At 36.4% G+C, this 14,351-nt stretch overlaps 1 protein-coding gene across 2 annotated transcripts in view; it reads left to right on the top strand.

Moving 5' to 3' along the window:
- The first annotated feature begins 1,077 nt into the window (after nucleotides 1–1,077).
- Nucleotides 1,078–14,351, top strand: part of Sec22a (SEC22 homolog A, vesicle trafficking protein) — an 81,494-nt gene continuing 68,220 nt past the window's right edge. Inside the window, exons 1-3 of one of the 2 annotated variants that reach the window (XM_027936185.2) lie at nucleotides 1,078–1,129; nucleotides 7,923–7,958; nucleotides 8,086–8,286. In XM_027936185.2, coding sequence (XP_027791986.1) covers nucleotides 8,105–8,286 — 182 coding nt within the window. In that variant the 5' untranslated portion in view covers nucleotides 1,078–1,129; nucleotides 7,923–7,958; nucleotides 8,086–8,104. Of the gene's footprint in view, nucleotides 1,130–7,922; nucleotides 8,009–8,085; nucleotides 8,287–14,351 lie in introns of those variants that run through there. The other variant, XM_071615277.1, reaches the window with a different exon arrangement.

The raw sequence follows: 14,351 nt of genomic DNA, 5'->3' as shown, positions 1-14,351 counted from the left end.
CATTGGATGGGTTGAGGTTGCAGCTCAGTGGTGGAGTACTTGCCCCGAGTGTGAGGCACTGGGTTTCATCCTCAGCACCACATAAAAATAATAAAGGTATCATGTCTATCTACAACTAGAAACATTTTTTTTTAAAGTTCATTGGATTAAAGGTGAATGAAGGGAAGGAAGCAGGATGGGAATAGGAAAGACAGAATGGGATATATATATATATAATATATATAATATATATATATATTATATATATTATATATATATAATATATATATTATATATATATATATATATATATATATATATATATATATGAATGCATGACCAGTGAAACTCCACATCAAATACAACCACAAAAATGGGAAGTTACACTCCATGTATGTAATATATCAAAATACACTCTACTGTCATATATCTTTAAAAGAACAAGTAAAAAATTTTCTTCATAATACTGATCCCCATTTATATTGCTGTAACAATTTCTGTTTTAATGTCTCTTGTTCCCATGACATCTTAAATTCCTTTGAATATTATGTTCATTCCTGTAACAGAAGTCGAACACGGTGTTTCTTGCTTGTAAGACACTCAGTGAATGCTTGTTTAATAATGCATGATCACGTGAAGTCTGGAAGAGGGTATGGGGTCAGCAATTGGCACTTCTCTGCCATGGTTAGATTCTTTCCAGTGTCGTATGGTAGACTGGAGCAGGTCCTTTCTTTGCTCATCCAGAGAGTGCTTTTCTCCCTGTCCCTCGTATAAGCTCTTGCTTTAGGTTTGCGTGTCAGAAACAAACTACCTCTAGATATAGAAGGGCAGGGAGGGAATATTAGCTTTGTTTCCGAGGGACAACATAGTTCTTCTCTCAGAGGATTAGGTAATCTGCCGGCGCAGGTGCACAACAGGCTGGGGATCTCTCCTGGAGCGGGCGGGACTAAGGCAGGTCCCGGAAGTGGGCGGGTTGGCAAGTGCTTCCCACGGATTCTGATTGGCCCGGGCGTGCCGGGTGCGGGGGTGGGGCTTAACTCCGCTGGCGCCAGCCACGTTGGACTCGGGATTGCCCCGCCGAGAGGCCACTCCCGGTCCCACAATGCACTGCGTGGCACGTCACTCGGAGCTGCTGGTCCCGGCTCGACAGGTACGGCCCGGCTCCTGCCAGTCCTCTTCGCTAGCTGCTCAGAGTAGCTCGGACCCCTGGCGGCTCCCTTTGTTCTCTCTTTCCACCACGGCCTGCCCCCATCAGGAACCGAAGCCGTGCCACGGGTGGAAGCCGGAATGTCTCTGGAGGGGCGGGGATGCAGGGTCCTGGTCCTCACTGCACCTTGGGTCTGTGGGCCGCGCGGGCGGCGGTTGCTCCCTGTCAGGCCTGCCCCGGGGCAGCCCGGAGAGTGGCTTCTCATGGGGAAAGACGGTCGCCTTGGGCTGTCAGCAGGTGGTGGTAGGGACTCCCTGGCCCCAAATGTCTAACACATCTAGGCTGTTAGATGGCCCGAGACGGCTTGAGGTGGCATTTCCTCTTTCTTTTAGGCAGGATAGGACTTGAACCGGTGGCTTACTTTGCCTTTTGTGGGGTTTGAATGAGTTTTGAACCTAAAGGCTAAAGGCTTCCCATGTTGGCTCCCAGAAACCCATTGAGGCCTTGTTGATGGCACTTTGGGAACGAGGTGGCAGACCTTAGCAATTGGTTCAAAAGTGGAGGTATTGGAAATAGAAGGCCGAGTCGGAGCTGGTTTGAATCTCTCTGCCCGTGAAAACAGCTTTACACCTTTCTTTTGCTGCTTAGTCCCCTGGATCGGAACATCCACCTGGGCAGGTGGAGAGCTTCTGAACTACCCTCTCTTATGCCTATTCAGATAAGCTAAAGCCCAGCCCAGAGCCAAGTCTTCAGCTACTACACTGGGACGTGACAGGGTACTGATAGGTGGAATAACTGAATATATAACTCTGAATCACATTCCATGTTTCTGATATTTGCTCATATGCCAAGATTGTAAGGAGTAGGCAGTACCTGAACAGTACCTACACTGTATCTACACTTTCTCGTACATTGTTTAGAATTTGAATCTGCCACCTGTGACCATGCCCTAAGTTGATGGGACATCTGGGCGTTTGCTGTGCTGAGAAAGATCACATCATTTGTGTGTGTGTGTGTGTGTGTGTGTGTGTTTGAATGTTGTTTTGTTTTTGATGTGTAACTGATTAAAACTTGAGTAGTTTATGTTGATGTATGAAAGAAACCTAGAAGTGCTTGTGACCGTTTTCTACATGTAAGAAGTTTCAGTATATTTACGAGCAATGTCTCAGAGTTGTGAGAATTTTTCACACTCAAACCCCTACTTACTAGTGTAGGGATTAACAAAAAATGCTTAAACTTTCTGGGTTGAGTTTCCTCAAAGGTAAAATGGAACTAATAATACCCACCTCACAGTTTTTGGAAGGCCTAAATGAGGTAACATATAGAAAGTGCCTATTTCATAGAGGGTAATCAGTAAGTAGTAAGAATAGCAAATACATAATGTAGTACTTTTAGTATTTTACAAATGTCAGGTGCTTTACATGATTCTGTGAGGTAGATGTTGTTAGAGATAGACTATCAGTTTACAGGTGAGGAAATTTAGATTTAGAAAGACAAAGTTTGCCCAAGGTTACATGGCTAGAATGTGATAGAGCCTGGATTTGAACCAGAGCCTGATCTTTTAAGTACTGTGTTCTACTGCCTTTTGAAGAAAGCATAGGCTGTTATTTTTTTATTATTATTACAAAATGAGCAGCTAGATAGGTTCTTTTAACTCTCTCTCTCTCTCTCTCTCTCTCTCTCTCTCTCTCTCTCTCTCTCTCTCTTTTATCCCTTGTTGGTTTGGGGAGATTTATATAGAACAATAATGTAAAGATGTTAGAAACTTAGGTTTAAATACTATTTCTGCTATATGCTAGCACCTGATAAAGTGTGCTGCAGTGGCCTGGGGTTATGGCTTAGTGGTAGAGTGCTTGCCTAGCATGTGTGAGGCACTGGGTTTGATTCTCAGCACCACATATAAAGAAATAAAATAAAAGTCCACTGACAACCAAAAATAAAAAATAAAAAAAGTGAGGTGCAGTTTTGTCATCTATAAAATGAAAGTTATGCCTGTGTATATGTGAACTATGTGGAGCTGTACAAATGTTGGGCATGGACACATTTGCTCGTATGTTGGGTCCCCTGTTACCAGATATGGGTATAATCTGTTGAGGAGCCTGAGGTCTTATACACACTATGCAGTGTAAGCACTTGTAATTAGTATCTGAGACTGCTCATGAGGTAGGGGCACAGGCAAAGCAACAGAATAAATTCTGATACCTTGGTACTTTCTCCCCTTACCCTCTTTTTATTCTGCTCCCACCCTGTGTATCACAGTTAATATAGCCAATTAAGTTAAATCATTCTGCCCATCTGTGCCTCACAGTTACGTAGCCAATCCCCACATTAAACTCCTTAAGTACACAGACCTCAGATAGTACTATTTTTGTTACTGGGGATTGAACCCAAGGGCACTTAACCACAGAGCCACATGCCCAGTTCTTTTTCTTTTTTTTAGTTTTGTGATCAGGTCTCACTAGGTTGCTTTCAGTGTAAGTTGCTGAGGCTGGCTTCAAACCTGCAATCTCCCATCCTGAGCCTCCTGAGCTGTTGGAATAATAGGTGTGTGCCACCATGCTTGACTCAGCTAGTACTTTTAATAAATTAATGTCTATCATGTTAGTGTTTCTCAAACTTTGGTACCATCACATACATAAGATAATTGGATAAGCAGATGGACATTCAAAAAATAATTCTTCCAAAGTTTTCATACACCCATATTTAAATGAAACAAAAATATTTCTTCTTAATTAAAATAGGGAGAAAAACCTGATGACTCAAAACTGATTTCAGGGCTGGGGATGTGGCTCAAGCAGTAGCGTGCTCGCCTGGCATGCATGCGGCCTGGGTTCGATCCTCAGCACCACATACGAACAAAGATGTTGTGTATGCCGAAAACTAAAAAATAAATATTAAAAAATTCTCTCTTTAAAAAAAACTGATTTCACAGATGTTATTGTTTAAAAATATGGGGCAAAAGTCAGTTGAAAGACTAATATTTAGTAAATATAGTATTAGTACAGGTGGGATACAGATAAGGTAAATATCCTGAAAGTGGTGCTTAGGTGACGAAAGTTTGGTAAATGATGAACTAAAAGTGACTTTTATATAAAATGTTTTTTATCTTTAAAGAGGCAGTGAGGGTTTAGGGTGTAACTCAGTGGTATCCCTGGATTTGAGCCTTAGTACTAGAAAACCAAAAATCAAAACCCCAAATTACTCATGTTTGATGCTTTTTGAGCAATACCTTCCTGATACCTTGAGCCTATAATCATTACCTCATAAGCTGAAGGAGAGGAGTCAGCATCTTGTTTTCTTGGGATGGTTGCAAACCATTTAGTCATTTGGCATTGTGGGAGTTTATTTTTCCCAGCCTTTACACATCTACATAGAGTCTAATTTGGACTTTTCCTTCCAGTAGTTGCTGTTGGGGAAAGAAAAGGAAATACGGTTGAGTACTCGGATAGTATATGAATTTTCTGGGATCTAAAGGCAGATGTAATATTTTTCTTTGTTAAGTGTGAGGAAAAATGGACCAGCGGCTTAACAGTTTATTTGTGGCCTTGCTAAAATAAAAACTTCTCTCAAAGCTTCCCATGCAATTGTTGTAACCTTTTTTTTTTTTTTAAACATCATTGGTTTTATTGTTTTTTTATTTTTTTTTTTGTTTTAGATGCACACAATACCTTTATTATTATTTTTATGTGGTGCTGAGAATTGAACCCAGTGCCTTCCACGTACGAGGCGAGCACTCTACCACTGAGCTACAACCCCAGCCCTATTGTAACCTTTTGCTTTTCTTAGTTCCATTGGTTCTTCATTGGTTTTATCAACCATGACCCTCCCTGGACTCTAATCCTAGCTTGGCCTTGATATAAGCAGATTCCTTTTACTACTAGCATAGTTCAAATAACATTGGAGTTTTGGTTTTGTTTGTTTTAAAATAAACTACAGTAAGAATACAAAGGGGAAAAAAAGGGGGTTATGTTTGTTGAGTTAATAGAGGAGACACTGCTGCTTATCCTAAGGTAATTGGAGTCTGTACAAATTAGTTAAGCCTGGCATTGTTCATTGGACAGCTCAGTTTCTTCTTCTTCTTTTTTTTTTTTCTTTCTCTGTCTTTTTTCCTACTGTGAATGGAACCCAGGAGCACTTTACCACTGAGCTATAAACCCAGTCTCTTTTATTTTTTATTTTCAGAGAGAGACTCACTAAGTTGCTGAGGTGGCCTTCATCTTGTGATCCTCCTGCCTCAGCCTCCCCATTTGCTGGGATCACAGGCATGAGCCATTGTTCCCAGCATCATCTCAGTTTCCTTAAATTCAGCTGCTCTGGATTCTAGATCACATTACTCTGGGAAAAAGAGATTTATTTGGTTTTTCCTTAGGAATAATCCTATTTTACTGATAAATGAAAATGGTCCTCTAACAACCTTTCAAGGATTTTGGCAGGAATATAACTACTATGTTCTGTTTTAAGTTACCAACCCAAAGTGTGTATTAGAAATATTGAAATGCAAGTTTAACTAAAAATTTCCATTTAATAAACTGGTGGTCAGTAAAGCCTGTGTTGTATTTGTTCTTTTTATCTGAATTTCTCTATTTGGAGGATGTTTCTTGATGGTAGGGATGATGTATTCCAAATGTCTGGCATAATCCCTAGCATACAGTAGATACTCTATAAATATTTATTCCATGAGTAGAATTTATAAGTTGATAAGAACAAGTTTTCTCAGTATATGTTTTAGGAATGAATCATATCTTTCTGTCTTCCAAGAGTAGATGGTCTTATTAAATTGCTTATGGCCTCTCTAAGTTTCTGAGGCTAGCCTCAAACTTGCCATTCTCTTGCCTCAGCCTCCTAAGTGACTGGGATTAAAGGCATGTGCCATCATACCTGGCTTACCTGGCCTAGCTTTCTCTTGATACTGCTTTTAGGAGAAAAAAAGAAACTGGAAAAAAAATGCTGATTTTTATATGAAACACTGGGGCTTTAGTTTGAAGATTTCACTGTAGTAAAAAGTTAGGTTTTATTTATTTCTGTTTTTTTCCTTGTAAGTTATTATAGGAGAAAAACGTTAAAGGGTAATGACATATTAATACCTAGAGATTACTCCCCTTTTCTCATGAAAAGAGAAAAGAAAGTAGTCAGTTTAATACATTAGCTTTATTGGATTAATTCTTATTGTCAGATCAGTTGCCACTATGGATGGGGCAGTCAGATTTGGATTTCCTACAGCAATGAAAACTGTCAATTCCTGATTTCTAAACTATACCAATTGGTTTTCTGTTCAGTTTTTGATGTGTTGCTGTTTTTTCATTTTTGGAATGGGATAATATTGACCTAACTGAAGTGGACAGGTAGAGATTAGTTTAGTCTCTGAGACAGATCACGTTTTTGACTTTTTACCACTAGCCTCTACTGCTAGTAAAGAAGCACTCTGATGGCTTGACAGAGAAGTTATCACTTAATCTCAGGTGGTAGACATGTTTTAATTCATTAATTTTTTTAATTAACAATGTTAGACATGCAATGGCTTTAGATTTTGGTGCAATTTTCTTCTTCTGACTCTAATTAAGAAAGATATAGCTAACATAGAAAGGCTAAACAAATAAATAAAGGTGGAAGAAAAGAACGAGCAGGTTTAAATTGAGTTTTTGTCTTTAAAAAATCAGGAATTTATTTTTCTTTTGCCAAAATGAAATTTAAGCAGGACAGCCTAGGAATGGATAGTTTGATTGATAGATTAAATGAGGCATGTGATGATACTTCCCAAGCATATGTTAAGTATAATTCAGCAATTTTCAAAGTATGGCTCTTAACAAGAATAGTAATTACCTTGGGAATTAGTTAAAATTGAAGATTCCCAAACCCACCCACAGTCAGTGATCAGAATTCTTTGGGAGTGGGCCTAGTAATCTATATAACTAGACTTCCAACTTCTTACACAAGCTAAAGTTTGAGAACTACAATGTGTTTTATCAAAGTTTGACTATTTACCCAGTTTCTTTCAGACTCAGATCTGTAAAATGCTTTATTTGTTTTTGTAAAGCATGACCAGAATCTAATAAAAGAGACTATTAGGATTTACTTTTTGGTAAAAAGGATTGAGAACATGAAAACCAGTATTCCTTAAGCTTTAGGATTTATGTTAAATAAAAATTATTTTCTGATTATGAAGGTAATATATGTCCCTTTTATGAATATGTAGGAAATTATAGAACAAATCCCCATAATACTCTTTCTTGGACATTAGCGTTATTCTAATTTTGGCATCTTTCCTGTGTCTCTCTCTTCATTTCCCCCTCCCTTTTCCTTCTTTTTATCTTTGTGAAAAAAATATGCATTTTTTATCCTGCTTTTTTTCTTTATTTAATATATCAGCATTTTAGTACATTAGTAAACCTTTGTTCACAGCAGTAACTTTTAGTTACTAGACTATATTTGCTATATGGGTATACTATAATTTACTTAACCATTATACTGTTGTAAAATTTTAGGTTGTTTTCAGTTATTTGAGTGGAAGAATGTCTTTCTGTTTAAAATTTTATCTGGATTTCTAATTATTTTCCTCAGGATAGGTTATATAGTAAAATTTATTGAGGTCAAGTGTATAAATGCATTAAAACCCTTGTCAAACATTGCCAAATTATTTTGAGAATGATATTTATGCCAGTTTTTACTTTCACCTGTATATTTATATGAGAATGCCAGATAGAAGCAATGATTAATGATTAATTTTTTAAAAACTAATTTGTTAAGTAAAGTATTATATATCATTGTTTTAATTAGTATTTTTTTTTTCGTTTTGCAGTGCTGGGAATTGAATCCAGGACCTCGCACATGCTAGGCAAGTGTTCTACCACATCCCTAGTCCTAATTAGTATTCTTTGATTACTAGTGAGTTAAATGCTTTTGCATATGTTTATCAGCTGACTCTAATTTTTATCTAACCCAGGTTGTTCAATTTGTTTTAGGTCTTCTCTGTCGGTTGAAATGTCTGTGATTTTATCTGCCTCTGTCATTCGTGTCAGAGATGGACTGCCACTTTCTGCTTCTACTGATTATGAACAAAGCACAGGAATGCAGGAGTGCAGAAAGTATTTTAAAATGCTTTCAAGGAAACTTGCTCAACTTCCTGATAGATGTACACTGAAAACTGGACATTATAACATTAAGTAAGACTTCAATTTGTTTCATTAGAATCACTTGCCTAGTGGTTGTCATTTTAATGAAGTTAAAGTGGTTGCAAGAGAAATTAAGGTTTGATTAGTTTAGAAAAACTTGTTCCAGGCAATAATCATGTTCTAAAGTTATACGAAATAGTAGTCATTATGTCATCCAGTAGCCATATTAGTGAGCTTTTAATGATTTTTATATCTTCCTAGTATAAGCAAATGGTATGGTGCATGAAGAAGGTTTTTTTGAGAGAGTTTAGGAGTGGGATAAATTGGCAGACGTCTAATCTGAACTGATCCAAGAATATAGTTCCGAGATATCTAAAAGATTAGATTGCATAACTTTTTACAACCATGCACAAAAAAACCTCTGTGTATGTTGTTTTTATAGCCAAGCTTTCAAAAAGGATTGGAAAACAAGTTCCTTACAAGGAACTAGTTGCTGATAAGACTCTGGATTTCATATATTTTCTATCATTGATAAGAGTCTTGGTTTTTATTGAGATTTTCACAGTATATGACAATGAATTTAGTCTGAAATATATAAAACTGGCAATTTATTTGTTACCTGACTTTTAAAATTCTCAGAGCAACTAACTACCAGGAGTTTGCCAGTTAAAACTCATGGGATCTATAGTAGCAACATTGTAGCACAGCCTAAAACTACCACAGGCTATATCTGGGTCTCTTCTGGTCCCAGTAATTGCTTCTCTTCCCTCCCAAGCCTATTTTATAGCCTATTTCTTAATCACCTTCTTCCTCATTACTAGTGTTACATTTCTCTTATGATCTCATTCCCTTCACAGGTTACATGTAGAACTTGTTTGGGTTTTTTTTTTTGTCATTTGTTAAATTTTGTTTTAAAATTTTAAATTCAGGGCTCGAGTTGTGGCTCAGTGGTAGAGTGCTTGTCTAGCATGTGTGAAGCACTGGGTTCAATCCTTAGCACCACATAAAAATGAAGTAAGATATTGTTTCCATCTACTACTAAAAAAATTTTTTTAAAAATTTAAATTCATTATTTGCTCTAACTGGGTTGTAGCTCATTGAGGAAATTGACCTGTCATGGCCTATACTGTTTTTAATTCCTCATCTTTTAGCATCATGGTTTTCAAATTTCTATAGAAATTGAGGCACCTTAGTAACTAAATGTATATTTATATGCTAAATCAGATGATACCTCACATTAGAGTCGAGTTGTCATGACAGAAAAAGACCAGAATTTTGAGAGAGAAAAAATAGGAAATTAGTAACATTTAAAAAAAATTCTTTTAATTTTCTTCTCTTGTGTGTTGGGAAAATGATGTATTTTATCTGAGCATAGTGGCTGGGCACTTCATTTCAGCTAGTGGCACACAATCCCTAGAGCATGGCTTTTGCTAGCACAGTGTCTTGCATGGTGTCATAGCTGTCATAGCTGCTAAATGAGGGATGGTTGTTTTGGGAGTTTGACAGTGTTCAGAGTGTCATGGAATTAAGTCTTCATTTTTTCCAAAAGGTTTCAACTTTGGAGAAATCTTGTTGATTGGGCAGAGTTGAGTGGAGTGTAGGGATATCCATTTTTGTGATTTCTTTTCACATTCCTTGGCAATATTATGATTCTGTTTATAAGAAATTTTAAAATCATCTGTTTCATAGGTGGAAGACTACTTTCCTGAAGTTGTAATAAATATTTAATGAATAAATTTATTTCATTACTTAAAAAACAATGGCTAATGCATTAATGGTAAACATTTGAAAATTAAGTTGTGTCATCTGAGATCTTAAAATTTTGTGATTGATTTTTCGGGGTTTGAAAATGATAGTTGTACATTTTGAGATGTCTTTTAACATAAAGACATTGATTTTATGAAAAGACAAATACCATTTGGGAGGTCAGTCATACCTTATTGTGAATTTTAGTGCAAGAAATACAATTTGTTAATTCTTTCATTGCCTGTTCACTTGAAGTCTGATAATGGCTGTGAACCACCTAGATTCTCTCCTTGCCCGAGGGGTCACTTTTTATTTGTCCCCAAACTGCCACCTCCAGCCAAAAATGCTATTTTAAGCCTATTTTTCTTTTAGTTTAGTCTCTAGCAGGGCTTTCTTTTTACCCTTTGATGATACTTTCTGATTACAGAAGTAACAACTTCAACAATAACCAAATTATTAAGTATCTGCAATGATCATTAAGCTTTGCAACAGTTCTGTGAATGGCTAATAAATAGAGCTCTTTCTCATTGCTGGGGGCAGATGTACAATTCATATAAGCTTAAAGGAAAAAAAAGTATTGTGTTCAGTATTTTTGCTTTATTCTTCCCCCAATTTTGATGGAATACATATTTAGGCAAAGGAGAAAGACTCCTCAAGGTGATACAAGTTAACTATTCTGGTTGTATACATACAAGAAAGTTAAAAGAAAGTAAATCACTCATAATCCCACACTCAAACATCATTACTATCTTAGCATATTTCCTTCCAGTTTTTTTCTCTGATGAGTTTTTTAATGTAGCAGAGATTGTTCTTGATACAGTTTTATACAGTTATTTTACTTTTAAATTAAAAACTTATAAAAGCTGTGCAATGATTTTTCTACTCATTTCTCCATTGTTTATTTGCTCATTTCTCCATTGTTAAATATTAAGCGGTATCTGGTTTTTTAGGCCATTAAAAATAAAAATGCAGTGAGCCAAAAGAAAAAAATGTATTGTGAAAGATTGGGGTGGCATTTATCAGATGTTCCAATCAGCAATCTTTTATTTCCACAGTCTCTTGTTTTTTCAGATAGGTATTCACAGACAGGAAAACACTTGCACAGTTAATTCCAGGTTTACTTCTGTCCCACCAAAAAACTACTCCCTCCATGTTTCAAGAACAAAACTTCAGTTTGGCTTTGCTTGTTGTCATGGCCCAGTTTTGGACTAATCATTGTGGTTCGAGGGGATGAAGTACTCTTTAGTTGGTCACACTCAGCCCTTTGATGGGCAGATTTTCTAAAGCTATGTAGAATAGGTGGTGGGGTTGGAGGAAATTCCCCAAAGGGATGCTGGGTATTTAGTCATGATAGTTCTATTTTATAGATAAAGTAGATGAGACTTAGGGATATAAAGAAATTCTTTTGAAGTATAAATCTAATAAATTCTATATCTGAACTGCAGGAATCACATATTTGATTAAAAAAAAAGTTGCTGCCCTTTACCTTTAACCCCTTTCTTGACAGTGAGCATTCCTAATTCTAATTATTTTCAATTATTGTGAAGAAAGAAATTAACCAGGTAAAAGAAATAAGTGAAATATCCTCTCCTATTTATATATTTATTTATTTTGAGAAATAATGAGGAGTAGAATATACATTAAGCCTAAATTTAGTGGGACAACATTACCTTGTTGGAGACTAGAACTTTGGCAGGTAAAGAGGTTGTGAGAGGGGAATACAAACCTCCAGTGGCTACCAAGCCATTTGGGGCAAGGAGAGAACCTGTGTATCCTACTTTCCTAATTTGTCTCAATACTCTTTTACTATTTATTATGACAAAACACATAGCTTTTCAGCACCATATGTGTTAAATAGGCTCTTGTGAACTTGCCTAAGAACCTAATTACTCTTTCAATACAGTTTCTGTGGGGAAGAGAGATCTAGGTGCAATAAACTTTGGTGATATAATGATTATTTGTGATCAATTATCTAAAAAAGTTAGAATCTTTCCTGGGGTGTGGTGGTGTTAGGGTAGTGAAAAAGGGTGAACCAGGGGATAGATTAATTCTACAGGAAAGGAAATGAAAGGTGTCAAAGGCAAAATTTGCTTAGTCTGTTTTTTATCCAAGTCTCTGGTGTAATCACCTTTAGCTCCTTAAAACTATCTCACCTTTTCCTTTAGCATTCTGTTAGAAGTTGCAGTTACCTGGAATATTGCATATTAATGCTGTTTTGTATTTAATGAGGTTTAAATGGATTTTTTTATTCATGGGACACTTTTGTACATGATATGCTGGTCATTATTAGAGGGTAATTGAAAGTTGGGCATATAAAAGGAATAAGTGAGAGAAACGTAGAGCTTCTGATTTAGTGTTGAACAAAGCCAGTGTTACTGAGCTCTCTTTCTGGTTCTTATCTCCTTATCGTCCCACTGACAAATAACAGAATTATTGTTTTCTACTTATTTCCTGTTGAACATTTTTGGTGGTAATAAAAACCATATGACATGCTCACTTTCATAATATCAACCCTTTTAATTTAATATTTAAAAGTTTATAAACATTTTATTTTAGTGGAATTCAGTGTGGAAGAAATAATTTTCTTAGCAATTTTAACAGTAGATTAAAGATTTCACATCCTACTAGAGAATGTGCACCCAGGAAAACTATTCACTGGGCAAATGTGGCCACAAAGGATGAACAGATTTTTCTATGTGTAATGGTACAATTGTAGAATGAAAATTGTATGTCATATATGATGAAAATATGAATTATTACTGTCAGTTTACAAATAGTTTGCTATATATTTTGTCATTGGGCATGCTGTAAAATGCATTTTTTTTCTTATTTTCTATCATTGTTTCAAGTCCTTGGTAATTGCATTGCAGCTTCCTGGCAGGTAGGAAGCTTGTCTTTGACAGCAAAGATTTAAAGTAGAATGCTAGACCTGTGCTAGATGTTCTGTGATCTGTTGAGAGGAAAATCATTGTTTTTACTAAGTATTAGTTTGGTGTAATGTAATTCAATGTTTGATTGGTGGTGTTAAAATTTCTTTGACAGTTTGTATATAAAATTAGTTATCAGAAAAGTTTAATGTCTAAAACCATTTATTATTTTTGTTGGACTTTAGGAATCATTTGTGATATAACTTAAACATTTGATAGAATTAGCTGTTTAACAAAGTAATTAGAAGGAGTAAATCCCTGTCTAGAGGTTGGACTTTTACCAGTCCCACTTGTTCAGGATGCACTTGGTCCTGGAAGAATATAAAGAAGCAATGTAAGTGCCAATGTAAGATGTTATGAGATTGGATAAATTTCTTGGCCACGGGAAAGGTGGTGTCTAGAAAGGCCAAACCCCATTGGCACTAAAGCCCATAAGTATAAGGGGATTAATTTTTTTTTAAGAAATTAGAATAAATTAGGAATAAAAGGATGGCAATATAAAAAATTATACTCAAGTTGGAGAAAAGAGGGATGTGTGTGTGTGTGTGTACTTACAAGCATGTGCATATGTGCAGTGTACACATACGCATACGTAGTAACAGTGATAAAGGGAGAAAAGAGAGGTCTGCTAGAACTGTGAAGCCATCTGGGAGTACTCACTGCAGAAGTGAGTAAATCTCCATGGCCTCTGAGAATACTCCTTGCTTAGGATATGTTGAAGGGTCACTGACCTGGACCCTGAAACCTTCTGGGGAACAGTGACCAGAAGAGTAGGTAAAATAGTACTCTCTTCTGTCAATTATTCTAGTGTTTATTGAGCTTCGGCTTTGTGTAAATAACACAGGATTGTACAGTTATCTATGCTTGATATATTCAAGTAATTAGTGGGTAAATAAGTAAATGATGCCATTTTTTGCACTCTTTAATTCACTCATTTACTGAGCACTTATTTATTCTAGACACAGAATATTCGAGGTGCTAAGAACACAATGGTGAACAATATAGAAATCATCCTGCTTTCATGGAGCATATTTATGATTGAGAGAGACATTTCAACAAAAAACACATACATATACAATTACAGCTTGGGCTAGTTCACAAAGAATAATAGCTACAGTGCTGTAACCATCAGGGCAGATCAGTTTAGATTTTGTGCTCTGAGGACTTTTGAAAGTAAGGGATAAGGGGCTGGGGTTGTAGTTCAGTGGAAGAGCGCTTGCCTCACAGATGTGAGGCCTTAGGTTCGGCCTCAGCACCACATAAAAATAAACAAATAAAAACAAAGATATTAAAAAAAAAAAAAGAAAGAAAGAAAGTAAGGGATGAGTTGGAGTTAACCAGGTCAGAATTTAAGGCTAGTGGAGATGGGATTGGGAACATCACAAGTGCAGAATGTAGAGTTCCTGATGCTTCTCAGGCTGGAGTGGCAGTGTCTGTAATGAC

The sequence above is a fragment of the Marmota flaviventris genome, chromosome 8 (assembly GCF_047511675.1).
Source record: "Marmota flaviventris isolate mMarFla1 chromosome 8, mMarFla1.hap1, whole genome shotgun sequence".
Taxonomy (NCBI): Eukaryota; Metazoa; Chordata; class Mammalia; order Rodentia; family Sciuridae; genus Marmota; species Marmota flaviventris.
Note: the sequence above shows the minus strand (reverse complement) of the source record. Positions and strands in the feature narration are given on the sequence as shown.